We start from the raw sequence: 14865 nt of genomic DNA, 5'->3' as shown, positions 1-14865 counted from the left end.
GATAAGGCCTGGCGTCCAGTCCCGTTCCGTGCGGAGTTTAAACAGGCAGCGACCGCGTGGTGCCTGTCGGTGGGAGAGCCAGCGCCTTCCCGCCTGTGAGATCCTTGCCTTTCGCGGTAACCAAAGAGGAGGCTGCGCGGAGGGCGGTCCGCGGAGGGTGGGAAGACGCCGACGGTCTTGGGCAGCATCACCTGTGGGTGTCCCCAGGCTCCTGCCTTCAGGTGGGGGGGGGGGCCCGGAAAACCCCCGGGTTTGGGAGGACATTTGGTGCTGAGAGGGGCTGGAGTCTCCTCCCAGCAGTGGAGAAGCAGTCGCGCCCAGCGCCGGCTCCGCAGGCCCCACCGCCTGGCCTCCTGGGCTGGGGCTCTGAGCCTGGTCTCACCCGCCAGGAAACGGGGCAGCAGTTGACTAGCGATGTCCCCGATGCCCTCCAGGGACACGGGTGCAGGGCGCGGTTCCTACACACCATCTTTTGTTGTGTTTCTGTGTGTTTGTTTGCTTTTCTCTCCGATGTGATTTATGGTCCGTGGGCAAATTCGTGCTGCCTTTTGTCCAGTTAAATCTCTGGAGGAGCCTCTAGACGCCGGCCCTGTTCCGGCGTGTTCTCGTGCGCTCTGTCGCTGAATCACCACAAACGGCCTGCGAGGTTGCTTCGTTCGACAGGAGAAGGTAACCGTAGCCTCGCGGTCTCCCTCAGGGCAGCGACTCCGTAAATCCCGCTCTGCGGGCCGCAGGCGCACACCTGGTGGCTTTAGAGCGCGGTGCCCGGGCAGAGTCAGTGTTCGGAGGGGTCAGCAGGCCCTCCAAGGCCACGCCGCTCTCCCCCCGGCTCCCAGCTCTTCCGAGGCAGCAGGTCACCCTTGCCCCGTCCTGCAGGTGCTGACCACACGTGGGGACCAGGGGGCGAGGCGCGTGTCCCCTCCACAAATCCATCTCCCTCAGCAGCCAGGAGGGTCCCGTCTGAAGGCTGCCTTTCCCTGAGAGAGGCCTTTGCTTTCTGAGGAAAGCCCAGAACCTTCTTTCACCGTCTTCTCAAGGGTGGGGGGCACATTAGCGTGGTCGAGTTTGGGCCAGGAGGGCTTGGCCGGGTGGCTGGACGGCCGTCTCTGGAGGAAGAGCCCGCCACACACGGAGCACAGACCCGGGGCTCTCTGCCTGCGGCCCCGCCGGGTCCCAGTGTCTAAATCATCAGAAAAAATCCTTTCTGGTTCATCGACCTTTCTGCAAATTATAATTTACACCCAGGAGTAAAATGTCATATAATTTTTATACATTTGACTGAGTTTTTTCACTGCTATCTTAAGAAACGATTCTTTATCAAGGTTTCATGCTGGAATTGTCCAGGGATAATCACCACGGGAGAAACGCTTCGTTTGCAGGCTGTGCCACGCACGGCGTCTCCCGCGGGGGCAGTGCTGGCGTCGCGGGCGACCGCCGCTCTGGAAGGGGCGTTGGTGAGGCAAGTATTGATCCCCTCCAAACCGACTCATTAACTGCCTTTTTTTCTAGCCACAAATTAAATCACCAAGTGGAGACTGGATGGGCAGGAATCTCAGAGACCAGGCCTCGTGCTTGGCCGCCCCTCCCTGGCGGTGGGAGGTCTGCGGCCAACGCTCCCAACTGGCCTCGTGCAGAGAAACGGGGTCACCAGGGAACCTGGGCCCGGGCTCCTTCCTGCTTCAGGACGGAAACGGAGGAAACATCCCAGCCTCCGCCTCCAGGAACCCTGGACTCTAACGTGAGAACGAACAAGCTGGGATTGCAGAGGCTCAGGGAGACTTTCCAGAAAAGCCGGCTGCGCCCCTGGCGGAGAGGAAACTGCAGATCATTTTGGAGGCACCCTAAAATTGTTTCTGCAGACGCCCGACGTGCTTTGGGGGTTTATCTTTGTAATTGCCATTTTATTTATGGTAGAAAGAAGCCATAGTTCGAAACTGTAGCAATGTCTCTAAATGTTGTGGAAGGTCTTTAATGAACAACAAAGACGCCCTCTAACTGGTGCGGCGGTGACGCCAGCTGGCGAAATTACCGCTGTGGCTGTGCACGTTAATAGGGCCCTAACACGGAGCCCGCTGGTCTTTCTTCCAGACCACAGTAGGATCTGACTTCCCCACGCCTCTGTGGTCGGAGGTGACCGCAGGAGTGTCCCTCCAAGGACGAGCCTTAGAAGCCACAGCCTGAGCCCCCTGCGGCCTGTTTCGTGCCTGGGCAATCCTGGAAGCAGAGACTAAACCCCCCAGGGATTCCGCAGTGCACGGCCCCCTGGCTGGTCCACGGCGCACACGTTGCCTGAGCCGGACATCAGGCTCTGTTGTTCAAAGTGATGAGATCTAGGGGCTGTTTGTTACTCTTAGCCCAGCCTGTGCTGACAGCTACACCCTGAACTTGCAACAGCGAATTTCTCCCAAGGACATAGAAAGCCCATGGGGGTCAACAATGTCAAGTGACGCAGCACCTCCCTGGGGATGCACAGACCCCTTACTGAACACTTCCGAGAAGGGAGGATAGTGTGGAGGTTGTCACATGCATAAAGCCACATGTTCCTGCCCCTCCCCCAGCACTGGCCCTGGACCACGTTCCTTGAGTTGTTCTTGGGGCAATAATGTTGTGACCACAAAGAGGCCACTGCTTCCTTCCTCCGGCTCTTTGGGAATCTGCATGAGGAGCCGCCAAAGAGAATCACGGGCCCTGCTTTTCCCAGGCCGAGGAAGAGGATGCCCCGGGCTGAGGAAGAGCAGGGAGAGGTGGAACCACGTTTTCCTTCTGCGCTGGAGTCACTTCCCTCGTCCTTGCTGAGCACTCCCAGTCGGGAGTCTGGTCGTGTCCCCAGGTCCCAGTTGGAATCCCCAAGGGCACGTAGACGGCCGTCTGGGACGGAGCTCCGCGGGCGTCTGTGTGGCCCTGGCTCTTGGAGAGGTCGTCCGCAACGTCCCTGAGGGCCTCGTGGAGCCCAGGTCAACCCAGAACGAAGTGGACACTTGGTCTCGTGGGCTCCTCCTAGCCGAGGCTGTGCCCGCCTGGCGGGGTTGGCGCCTGCCCTGCCCCGGGTCCCTGTCCGGGCTCCGCGTCCACCAGAGACGCTCCCTGAGCCTGAGCACCGCTCGGACCCCCCGGGCTCTCCAGCAGAGCTGCCAGGTTACGTCTAGTTCTGTCTGTCTGAGCAGTGCCCGGGGGCGGGGGGGCCTCTCTGCCCTGCAGAGGGAACGGGCGCCGGAGACGCCAAAGTGCCCACCCTTGGCTGACAGACACCCTGCTCACCTCAAGGGGTCCCCAAGCTTCTCCAAGCTGCGTGCGAAGACCCAGGGAGAGGTTGCCTGGGCAGGTCGATTCCATTTAGGGAGGCAAGAAAATATGTTTGCAGTTCCTGCGTTTCTGCTTATTTACTTCAGAAAAATGGTTGGCAGCCACCCCTAGTGTGTTTACAGAGGGATCCAGGCTGGTAAAGCTCAGGTTCCGTTTGGATTCAGCCCCAGCAAGCTGCAGCTGGGGGGCCAGACCTGTGCCAGCCGCGCCAGCGTCCCCACGCTCCCACCCTCCCCGCTGCGGGGGCTCCTCACCGCCCTGCTCTCCCTACAAGGGTCTGGAATCCATCACCTCCTCCACGTGGGCTTTGAGCAGCCGTTCCTTCCCCACGTGCCTGCGTGGCTGTGTGACCCACGAAGAACGTCCCCATCCCAGAGTGACAAGTGCACCTGGCTCTGCGTCTGGCGGCCTCAGAGGGGAGCCGGAGCAGCGGGCGCAGCGCTGTGGGTGCCACAGAGCTCAGAGCCCGGAAGACTGAGACATGTGGCTCAGAGGAGTGGGGGGCAGGCTGGGATTCTGAACCACAGCTGGCTCTGCCCAGAACAAGAGCCTTCCTGCCACGGGGGCGCCTCCCACTGTCCCCTGGGCCGTGCCGCAGCTGATGCGCCATCCCCCGGGGGCTGGCGGCCAGGATTTGGAGGGTTCTGTCTCGTGGCTCTTGCCCCTGAGTTTTCCTCTGGACTTGTCCACCTGCAGTGCAGGGCAAAGGGTGAGACATTCCTTGTTCATTTGTGTGTTTGTTCTTAATCTAAAAAGAGAAGGGAGTGACGCGGGCGGAAGTGGGTTCACGAGTGACCTGTCCTGGCTCATTTGCACCACGCGTTCCGCCGACGTTGGGGTGTCTGCAGCACCGGTCCACTGCAGACCAGGAACGGCCCTGCCCACTGCCGCTGCTTGGGAACAGCGTTCATGCAGACACGCAGCACGCTGCTCCTCACACGTATGTGCACATGCGTGTGTGTGCCTGTGCTCCTACCTCCTGGTCTTCGGCACAGCCAGGGCTCCAGCCCGACCTCCCTGCCAGCCTCCCCTTCCCCGCCCTGCTGGCCTGGACTTTCCCTCACGCTCCAAATGCCACAGGAGCCACCCCGTGACATCCGTCTCATCCCTCCACTAGAGTGGCACCTCGAGGGGGCCCCCCGAGTCCGTGAGGAGCTGGCAGAGGCCGGGCTGGTGAGGACGTGGATGGGTGGTGGCCAGGGCTGGGGAGGCAGAGCTGGGACCTGATCGGCCCCACATGGGGCTCCTCCCCTCCCGCCGCAGGCCCCCACCGCCGCCTCGCCCCTCCCAGACCTCAGCAGGGCCTCAGGCCGCTTCCCTCCCAGAGCCTGGGAGAGCTTCGGGAGGAAGAAGAGGCTGTGACTCCCCCGCCTGAGCGGTGGCGGCTGGGGCAGGAGCGCTTTTTAAATACAGAGCAGGGAACAGGCCCGGACTGCACTTTTGGCAAAATGGAGTGAAAGCACAGGGGGTCTGGGGGCCATGAGCAGTCGCCCCCTCCTCTCCCCGCTTCCCTCATCCGCAGAGGAACAGGTGGGGGAGGGAGGGGACGTCTCAGGACAGCAGAGAGCCGTCTCGCTACCCGAACCCCAATCGCGGACGATTTCATTAGCGCAGCCCAGCGCAGGGCGCCCGTGAGAGGGAGCCTGGTGGTTCTGAAAGTGGCCCGGTCGGTCCTGTTGCTTGTTTTAAAGGATCCACCCCAGGGCCCGCTCCCCTGAGTCGGGCGTCAACGCCAGCATCTTCCCCACCACTCCACATGTGCGCTAAGATGTGCGCCAAGAGCCCGCAGAGGACACGGGGGCAGCCCCCGTCGCCGGAGCGAGGGCTCTGCAGGTGGGGGCACGTGGGACGCCGGTGGCCGTGGAGGACGTGGCGGACCCCGTTCCTACAGCAGGCGTGTCTGGGTGCCACCGCCGCCTGGGGCCACCAAGGGGAGTAAGTCATGAGCCTGCACAGTGAGCACCGGGTACCACGCCCGGCTCATGGCGTTGGAGCGGGTTGTCCAATAAGCCACGCCTGGGGCCCCGCTTCACGGAGCCACCTAAAGGCAGAGGCCACGTTTCAGAAGTTGGGGCGTGCGGGGTGTTTATTTCCGTGAGACAGGGTGATGACGGCCCCAACCTAAGGCCGTGGTGGGTGACCTGTGCCACGTATGGGCATGGTCGGTCCGCGGCACGTGTGGGAGCCAAATAAGCAGGAGGTGCCTGCGGCCATCGTCACTGTCGTCACCATTGTCGGTCGCGGGGACTATGGGTGATGTGTTGGCTGCAGCTGCCCAGAGTAGACTTGGGTGACCCCTCCTCAGAGCGTTAGCGGAACCTGCCTGTCCCTCCCGCCAGAGTTCCCAGCCCTGGACGCCACCTGCTCCGGGAGGTTCCGGAGCCCCCAGGCAGCTTTTCCTTTTCCTGAACGTCATGTCAGGAAAGCCAGGGAGCTTTGCGCCAGGCAAGCGCCGACCTCCCCGAGTGATGCTGATACTGCCAGGAAGCTCCACCACGCCGGTCCTCCCCCGACGCTGTGCGCGTGACCCCCGTGTGAACCGACGCCTGTGTGTGTTTCTCGTAGCAAATCTCGTCGTAGCACGACCCGTGGAAGAGAATAGGGAGGTGGAGAACCACGTCGTCGCTGGGGGGCAGCATTATTTATTAACCATTAGCAGAGGGTGCGACATCCGCTCAGTTCCATCCTCTAACCTCGGCTGGGTCTGCGATGCAAGGGGGGCTCCAGGGTCGTGTTTGGGGGGAGGGCGGGGAGCTGCTCTCAGCTCGGGGCTCGCGGTGGGGCCGTGGGACCTGCAGGGAGGGCGGTAAACCTTTCTGAACCTCAGCTGCCTGTTCTGGAAAGTGGAAGAAACACGGCCTCCTGTGTGGGTCTGCGCAGCTTCCGTGAGATAACGTGCTCCCAGTGCCCCGCACGACGCCGGAGCAGGTGCCGCGTCACGGACGTGGGGACAGTCGTGAAAGGCTAGTTCACGAAGGGTCCGTTTCAATTCCATTCAATATCCAATAAAAATGCAGCCGTCTAAAGAGTTCTAGAAACCTCTGCCATTCCTCCAGTCAAAGGCACTCGCACAGTCTGGGGTGAGAGCAAAAGTCCCGGCAGGTCCGCCCCTCCAGGTCCTCCAGGAATCCCTGCCTCCCTGAACACCCGGCACCACACGGACGTCACGGCCAGAAGGACATCGCTGGCCCTGCAGAGAGAAACCAAAGGCCTTCCTCCCTGCGGGGACTCCCGGCCATTGCTGGACAGGATGCCACCTGCAGCGCCATGGCCAGCACCAGCCATCAACCCTGCTGTCCCTGGGCGCTGGCCACAGCGCATTTAGACACAGGCGTCCTTGGCCCGTTGGCGCGTCTGCGGCTGGGTTTGCAGACGCCGTTCTCTGCCCCTCCTGCATCTGTGTGAATGGGAGGGCTTCATTAGCAATGTCACCTGAAGGAAGAGCCACCACGCTCCATGCTGGGGGGACCTCGGTGGGGTTTGCCAGTGAGGCACTGGCTGAGCTGCCCCTGCAGAAAGAAACTCCTGCGCAAACGCCCCTCACGCCCCCAGCCCCGACCCTGAATCTCCCAGTGCACCTGCCCCTCTGTGCTCTCAGCAGAGGACTGTGAATTAACACAGGAGCCGGGAGAAGCCGTCTGCATGGCTCAGCCAGGCTCAGTCGCCAGCAGGGAGCCGCGAACAGGCTGGGCCGAGTCCCCTGAGCCTGTGAGGGGCCGCGTCCCCTCCCGGCAGACTCTGTCCTCACATGGTGCCGTCCGCATTAAATAAAGATGCGAGAGTTTGTTGGTGCCGTGTTTTGGGGGCAGGGACGCGCTGGAAAGTGTAAGTCACACATTTGCTGCCACTTCAGCTGATTTTCCTTGGACGGAGAGAACGCCGTGGTGGTCTGCTATCGACGGGGGATGCACGGTCTGCGGGGGGTTAAGTGACAGCTTCGGACCCTTTACGCAGACACCCGAGGGGAAGCGAGCTCTGTGCTTTCCGCCGTGGAGGAGGCGGCACGAGGAGGGTTGTCACGTTCCGAGGCGCTGTTTCTCTGGAGAAGGCCTGGCTAATGGGTGGAGAAAATCCATTTTTAATAGACTTTATTTGCTAGAGCCGTTTTAGGTTTATGGGGAAATTGGGCAGGAAGCACGGAGGTCCTGGAGCCCCCGTCGCTGCACGGCGGCCTCGATGTTCACGTCCCGCCAGCGGCCCGTGTGAGGACCGACACATCATTACTGACCGCAGCCCAGTGCACAAGAGGGCTCACTCTGGGGTTGGACGAGCCTCGAGTTTGGACAAAGGCGCAGTGACACGTGTCCACCGTGACAGGACCGCACAGTTTCACGGCCCTGTCCACCCTCCCGCCACGCCGCACGCGGCCCTGTCGGCCGGCTCCCTCCGCTGAGGTCACATGTTCCAGCTTCCTCCCCGTCTGTTGGGCCCGAGCGCTCGCCAGACATGCGGTCTCGAAGCTGAGGGTAACGGGTTCTGTGCATTTGTCCTGCTAACTGTCCCAGCGCCGACTGGGTGCCAGACCCGGCGGGAGGGTGCCGGAGACCTTGGTGAGGAAGGCAGTCCTGGGCCGGCGGTTTCTGGCCCCGTGGTTGGAGCCAGAATGGGGCCAGCCAGGGCGACTGGGCGGCCACCGGTGCAGACACTGGACCAAGTCCCCCATGGCCACAGACAGGGCAGGAGCAGATGAGCCTTCCAGAAGCGCCAGATTCGCTGCCGTGTGAAGCAGAGATTGGCGCTGGGGCAGAGCGTGACAGCTCTGAGCCGTGGCTGTCAGTTGCAGTGGCTTTCGAGGGGCTGGGAGGTGCCTGCACCCCACTTGCAGGGCTGGGGTGGAGCGTTGCTGCGTGTGAGGTTTGCACCCGCTGCGAGCTTTACAAATGCACAAGATTCTAAGGCAAACACGATGGCGTTGGGTTGCTGCGTGCTCTGCATTTCGGCATCGATTAAGCAGATACTAAAAGTGGCCAGAGCCCCAGACGGAGGACGACGGTGTTCGCAATGACGGGGCCTGCGCACGATGGGGACCCAGCAAGGTGGGAAATGGCTCAAATGATGCGCGTGTCCTGAAATGCGATCTTCTTCCAACACGTCGTCTCCTTGTCACTCACACGGGGGATGGGGCAGACCGTCTCTGCTCCGCCTTCCCACCCTGCCCCCGTACGTCCGGTCTGGGAGCTCTAAGAGCAGCGCGGTCCACGTGGCACACACGTGGCTCAGGATGCACGCACAGGCCGGACACGTGTATTTAGGCAGATAGACGTGTGTCCCACAGCGGTCCCTCCAGTTCCCCCCTGCCGCAGCCCAGGACAAAGTCCCCCTTCATGAAGCCTCCCGGGCTCAACCCCCGTCCGCTAACTCCAGGGAACCCCTCTGCCGGTCCCTGGGGACGCGTGGATTGGGCGCTTTGCACCGTGTGTAACTGACTGTTCGTTTGGGGCTGGCCGCTGCCGTGTGGACCCTTCCCCTCCACGCCGGTGTTTCATCCCGATGAGCACCTTGGTCTCCCCCCGGGATGGGAAAAACGAGGGGGCCAGGTAGGGGGGGCGGCCTGGGCTGGAGGCCTCTGTGGGGAGAGGAAGCGGGACAGGTGCTCAGGACCCATCGTGGGGAAGCGTGTGAGCTCGGGCACAGGCAGGGCTGCCATCCCAGCAGACAGGAATTCGGGACCCAGGAAGCCCCTGGAAACTGCTTTTTCCAACTGAAGTAAAATTGGAAATTTATATAACATGTACAGTTCAGTGGTGGTTAGCACATTCGCTGTGTCGAGCAGCCAGCACTTTTGTCTAGTTCCAAAACACCTCATCACCCCTAAAGGACACCCCGTGCCGTGAGCGGTCACCCGACCCCCGCCTCCCGCACGGGCCACCCAATCTGTCTCTGGCTCCTTGGTGGGTAGAACCTGCCTCCGCAGGGACCACAGCCGAGCCCAACCATGACCCCAAGAGTCTCCCCGGGACTCGCACCCAGTGAGGGAGACCCGGGTGGTGGGGTCCTGAGTCCTGCCTCAGGCTGGCACCGTCAGGACCACTGTGGGGACGGAGGCCCCTCTCTCCCCCGCTGACCACACACTCCAGGGCGATGGTGCCTGACTGGGGGCTCCCCCACAAGCCCCACTGTTGACGTGTCTTTGCTGGAGGAAGGAAGGAATTGTTACCTGACCAACCCTCTCGTTTTCCTCACTCCTTGTTTCTGCCTTTCCTCCTCGTTGTCATGGCCGTTGCACTTTTCTGCCCCAAGCAGCCCTGTCTGGAGTGGGTGCCGCAGCCCTCTGCGGGGGGATGTGACCCACTTTGCAGCCGGACTCGGGGATGGGCCTGTGACGCCGCAGCATGGACTGTCCTGGGGTCGTGTGCGGCTGGGAAAGGCACGACTCACCCTACGTTGGCCCCAAAGAGTGGTGTCCAGGTGTGGCTTCTGCTCAGGACACCCCTCCGTCCTCAGGGTGGCCCTTCCCTCCTGATGCAGATCCATGAGACCCGGACATCCTCACGCTGCTTCTCCCTCGCCTCCTCTGAATGTGCGGGGGGTCTCACACTGAGGGTCTTTCTGCCAGTGCTCATTTTCCTTCACGTCCCCCAGCTGCCTCTGCTCCAGGCACGCCAGCTCTCAGGGCCTGGAACCTCCCACTTTGTCTGCCCCAGGACCTTTGCACATGCTGTCCATGCTGCCCAGTGTGCTCCCTTCCCAAGCCTCCCAGGGCAGCTCCCATTCCCCAGACATCAGTGGGAGCATCTTGTCCTTGGGGAAGCCGTCCCCACCTACCCATGGAGTCTGTGCCACACCCTGACGTAGTCACCCGGTTGACTTCTGCCCCACCCCACACTCTGAGCTCCACCTGGCAGTCCCTGCCGTTGGTTCTGGCTGACTTGTGCTATCACAAAACTGCGAAGATAAATGAAGGGAGGGAGGAAGCTGCCGCGTAGCTCTGCGCCCACAGTCACTGTGCACGGGGCAGGGAGCAGGGCTGCGTGAGTCCTGGCAGGTGGAGCCGTCGCGAGGTCCCCGGGCGAGAGGTCCACGGACGGCACAGACAGGCCTCAGAGCAGGCGTCAGTGCGGAGGCCGCATGACAGCCAGACTGACGTTCACATTCACGCGCGTCCCCGCCTGGAGACGACGTCCAGACATCGTTGAACTTCCTGGTGCGCAGCCCGCCCCACGTCGTCCAGCCGGGGCTTCCTCGGCGTTTGTTTTTCCTCGTGCTGCTCAAACAGCTCTTCACATGGAGCTGGATGTGCCCCCACGTGCCCAGCCTGTCCGTGGCGTGGGGCCACCTCCCTGGAGGTGCGGCAGAGGGTGGCCCTGGGAGGGTGGGCACATGGAGCAGATCCGTTCTCTGGCGTCACCTCAGGAGAGAACACAGGCTTTAAAACCAAACCCGTCCTGTGCGAGCCGGGCGCTGGTGGTGGGGGGCCGAGGCTGCCCCGAGCGCCAGGGGTGACCACGGTGGGGGCAGGGAGCTGGCCCGAGGGGCGCAGGAGATGGAATCCTCCAGGGTCAGGGTCCCAGGGGCCGGCATCATGCCCGTAGGGCTCCTCCTCCCACCGCACTGGCTAGGGCCCCTGGCGGCGACCCCCCAGCAGCCTGGAGGGTCCGGTGTCGGCGCTGTCATGGCTGTCTCCGCCCGCCAGGTGGACGCCCAGTGCCGGCGCCCCAGTGGCTCAGCAAGCGTGTGTGGGAGGGACCACCCTGAGCCGTGCGACCTTGTCCAAGTGCCCTCGCCCCTCATCACGGAGGAAGTCGCAGAGCACACGCACCACAGCGTGGGCGGGCAGCAGCTGGCATCCGTCCAGCCCCTCCGCCCTCCTCCCCCACCCTCTGGCCGTCACCCCGTTGTACAGATGCGCAGGATGGCGCTCAGGACGAGGCTGCTACGCGCCCCCCATGCCGAGCACCCACACCTCCCTGGGCGCACGCTGGCAGGGCCCGGGGAACTGTGTTTCCGATGCCCTTGGCTCTGGTGCCCACCGCCCCACCCTGCGGGCGCAACATCCTTGCACCAGGTGGGTGGGGTCCTGCCCCCAGGCCCACTGCCCGGTGCCACCTCTAGCGCTGGCTGCGGGGGCTACACCTGCCACCGCCAAGGGAGGCTTCAACCACGTGTGTTCAGACGATGAGATTTAATTTCTCTCGGGATCCTTCTGTCTCTTGTCAGGTTTGTTTAAAGCTAATGGAAGAAATGAGTGCGGCAGGTGCAGCTGTGGGTACCGGGCCCCAGGCGGTCCCCGGGCCGGCCGAGGCCAGGACAGGCTCCCTCCTCCCACGCGGATTCCCTCCATGGCACCGCAGGAGCTTGTGACCTTGGATCCCTGCGTTTCCACGCGGGCATTTCCTGCCCCGCAGTTTCGATCCGGGACCCGCATCCCTGGAGCGCGGTGCGGGCAAAGCGCCCGGCTGCTCCTGGCAGCAGCGCAGGCGAGGGCAGTGCGGGCTTTGAAGCGCCCCAGGAAAGTCCCGGAAGCAGCTTCAGGCCTCTCCAGCTGGGGGCGCAGGTGCAGACCCCAGACCACATCTGGGAGCACGGAGTGGAGAGAGCCAGGTTAACTCTGTGCTGGGGGCCCCTCTTCTGCACGTGGGGACACGTGCTGTGTGCCGACACTTGCACATACGTGCGTACCTGTTCCTGTGTCCTCCTGAACTGCATTTAACCTTGCAGAAATAGACACAGACTCCAAAAATAAGAAAGAATGCAAGAGGAAGGAAGCGGGTTGAGGAGGAAACAAAGATGGAAATTAGAATGGAATGTGCTGAGGTTAGTAAAGGCCTCAGCATTATTAGAAACTGGCCATGGCATTGCCTCTGAGCTTCCCAGTAGCCCAAGTGAAGAGGGAAACCACATTCCGGCAATCTACAAAGAAAGACAAGTGGGCTACTAGGAAGAGTCCCCATCCTGAGACCTCAGACACTTCTCCCTGGGTGTGCCCCGCACACTCGCTGGCCATGCCCATAGCACGGCAGAGCGTTAGTAACGTTCTAGGGGCGTTTTTGTGTTGAGCAATGTGAACCGACATTTCACAGTTTCAAAAGGTGGCGTTCATTTATTCAGCACTGATGTTTTATGAATGGCCCTGACGTCTCAGAAGAACATCCTCTATTGATCTTTCAAGAGAAGCCCTCCCGGGTGGGGCGCAGGGGCAGGCGTTGTTCTGAAGTCCTTCCTGCTCCCGGAGAGCTGGTCTCCCCAACACTGCAGGTGCCCTGGACGGCCCCCCGTCTTCCAGGCTCTGTCCAGTGGGGCGTCAGTCAGGGCCACCTGCTCAACCTTGTCCTGACCTTCCTGCCCCAGACCAGGCCCTCCTCGGCCAAGTCACAATTTCCGCTTTCCTGATGCTTCTCCGCTGGTGAGGACTCAGAATCCCAAACGCGGTGGTAAAACCATCCCCCGCGGGCACAGCTTTGAAACAGGAGTGTTGGACGGAGCGGGTCACCCGAGCCACGGCCATACGGAAACCAGAAGTGGGGATTGCACCTTGTCCCAGAGCCCCACAGCTTCTCGTAACTAGACGGGTCTGCGCCGCACACACTCCGGAAAACTCCATGGAGATCTCTTGAACACCCCACATGGAGCGGCCCCACTGTGTCCCGTGGCATCGTCCCTCCAAACTGCACCGGGTGGCTTTGGAGGGCGCTGGCTTTAGTTTCGTTGGGGGTCTCTCCCCCAGAGGACGCCTGTCACCTGCGAAGCCCTTGGTTCTCGTGACCAGTGAGCCCTGCTGCCCCGTCCGGGCAGCTCGGATGCTGGCAATCTGTTCTTCCTGGAGCGGCGTCCGCGCTTGCCTGGGATGTCACTAAAGCCGTGCGCCTGTTTTTTAAAAAATGCAGTGACATCATGTTTAATCCTGAAGACACAAAAACCCTCCCGCTGCTGTCCAATTCCATTCGTTTTATTAGAAATTTGCTCTCAGAGAACAAAGGGGCTTATCTGGGTATTTCGTGCTAATCGCTCAGCAATCACGGAACCGCCATTTCTGTCTTTTGTCGGTGACAGTTGGGTGTCGGAGATGATGGATCCACTCGGTTTGCTGCCGATTTTAATTTGTTTACTGTTGGGACAAACAGTGTATAAAAGCAGTTTAGAAATTTTTTGTCACTTGAAAAACTGTGATGCTTCCGTGCTGGGAGCGGGGAGTATCTCTGCGGAGCCACGGCCGATCCTCGCCCGCCGGCGCCGTGGTCAGAGGAGCCACTGTGGGGGCCGCTGGAGCCCCCCACGCCGCCAGCTCTCTCCAGCCACACGGGGCAAGTGCCTGGTGTCACCACATTTGAAAACATTCTTGTATTAAAGCCACTAGTGGGAGGTGCCGGTGACGGGGACGGCGTCTAACGTGAGGGATTGGAGGCGAGGGAACACGCTCGTTATTTATTATCTCACGGCAGGCGACAATAAAAGGTGAACACCAGGGAAAAACACTTTATCAAACGTAACAGCGAGTAGCTTTTTCTCGTTTGGGGAATAAATAGTAATTAAATCATGTAAGCTGTGACAGAGAAATTGCTTAAGAAACCAATCCTCCCACCATAATTGCCTAGATACCCGCATTTTTATCAGTACGAGGTAACCGTATCCATCGTTTTATCAGCACAACGTGTCACTGCTGTTGGTGCCTCGTAATTTGCCACGGCATTAGGTGACAGTTGCAAAAACACGTGGATGAAATGCGCTAATGCGGCCCAAAGGAACTCGCGGCTGCCGAGAGGTGCCTTTCCGCAGCGGAGTTTGAAACGGCCGTGGCGCGGGGCCACTGGAAGGGGCTGCGATGCTGGTGCCTGATGAATGTTCTGGAAGCAGCCCAACGTGCAGGACCAGTGGTGTCCGCGGACTGCCTGCCTTCGGCACCCTGTGAGCAGGGAAGCAAGAGCGCGTGGCTGGCCGGGCCCCGCCGTCCCACGCACCTGCCCCAGCCCACCTCGCTGAGTAAGAGGAAGGGCCAGAGACACAGCAGACTTGGGTTCGGCTGCCGGAACCCACCTGCCAGGGGGATGGTCGCCGAACACCAGCACTCTCTGCCCCTCCCGCACTCAGCCTTCTTGGGGTGGAAAAATGGATCCATAAGGGGCTTTAAAGTTGACGCCGCAGGCAGAAGGTTTGCGTGTGGCAAGAACGGGGGAAATGGGGAATGTTCTTTAGGCAGAGAACGCCCACCGTGGCCCTAACAAACTCCGGTTGAATTCAGAGACAACAGCCGCGAGGGAGAGATGCGTCTGCAGAAACCGAGGGCAGCTGCGCCTCAGGCGTAATGGGCGGGCGGCTTTGCTTGTTTCCTCCTATTTAAGGCCTCTGGCTAATTCCCTGGGGGTCGAGATAAAACTCGACACCAGGGAAGGTCGGGCAGTGTGTGACCTCCTCACGCTGCCGCTCGCTGCAGACCCAGAGCGGCGCCTGCGCGGTCGTGGTGCGTGTCCGGGCCCTCGTGCCGGCCGGGCCGGTCCTGACTGTCTCCCCCTTCCTTTTGCAGTCGAGTTCAGCAGCTGTTTGGGGACCAAGGGGACACAATATGAGACCAACAGCGTGGACTTCAAAGTCGGGGCGGACGGGACAGTCTTCGCTACCCGGGAGCTG

General features: G+C 61.4%; 1 protein-coding gene across 1 annotated transcript in view; it reads left to right on the top strand.

Annotated features, from left to right (window-relative positions):
- Positions 1–10825: 10825 nt before the first annotated feature.
- Positions 10826–14865, top strand: part of CDH4 (cadherin 4, type 1, R-cadherin (retinal)) — a 132079-nt gene continuing 128039 nt past the window's right edge. Inside the window, exons 1-4 of the mRNA XM_012654554.1 lie at positions 10826–11308; positions 11649–11797; positions 14580–14698; positions 14762–14861. Of these exons, the coding sequence (XP_012510008.1) occupies positions 10826–11308; positions 11649–11797; positions 14580–14698; positions 14762–14861 (851 nt within the window). The remainder of the gene's footprint in view (positions 11309–11648; positions 11798–14579; positions 14699–14761; positions 14862–14865) is intronic.

Source organism: Propithecus coquereli, unplaced genomic scaffold (assembly GCF_000956105.1).
Source record: "Propithecus coquereli isolate 6110/MARCELLA unplaced genomic scaffold, Pcoq_1.0 Scaffold442, whole genome shotgun sequence".
Lineage (NCBI taxonomy): Eukaryota > Metazoa > Chordata > Mammalia > Primates > Indriidae > Propithecus > Propithecus coquereli.
Note: the sequence above shows the minus strand (reverse complement) of the source record. Positions and strands in the feature narration are given on the sequence as shown.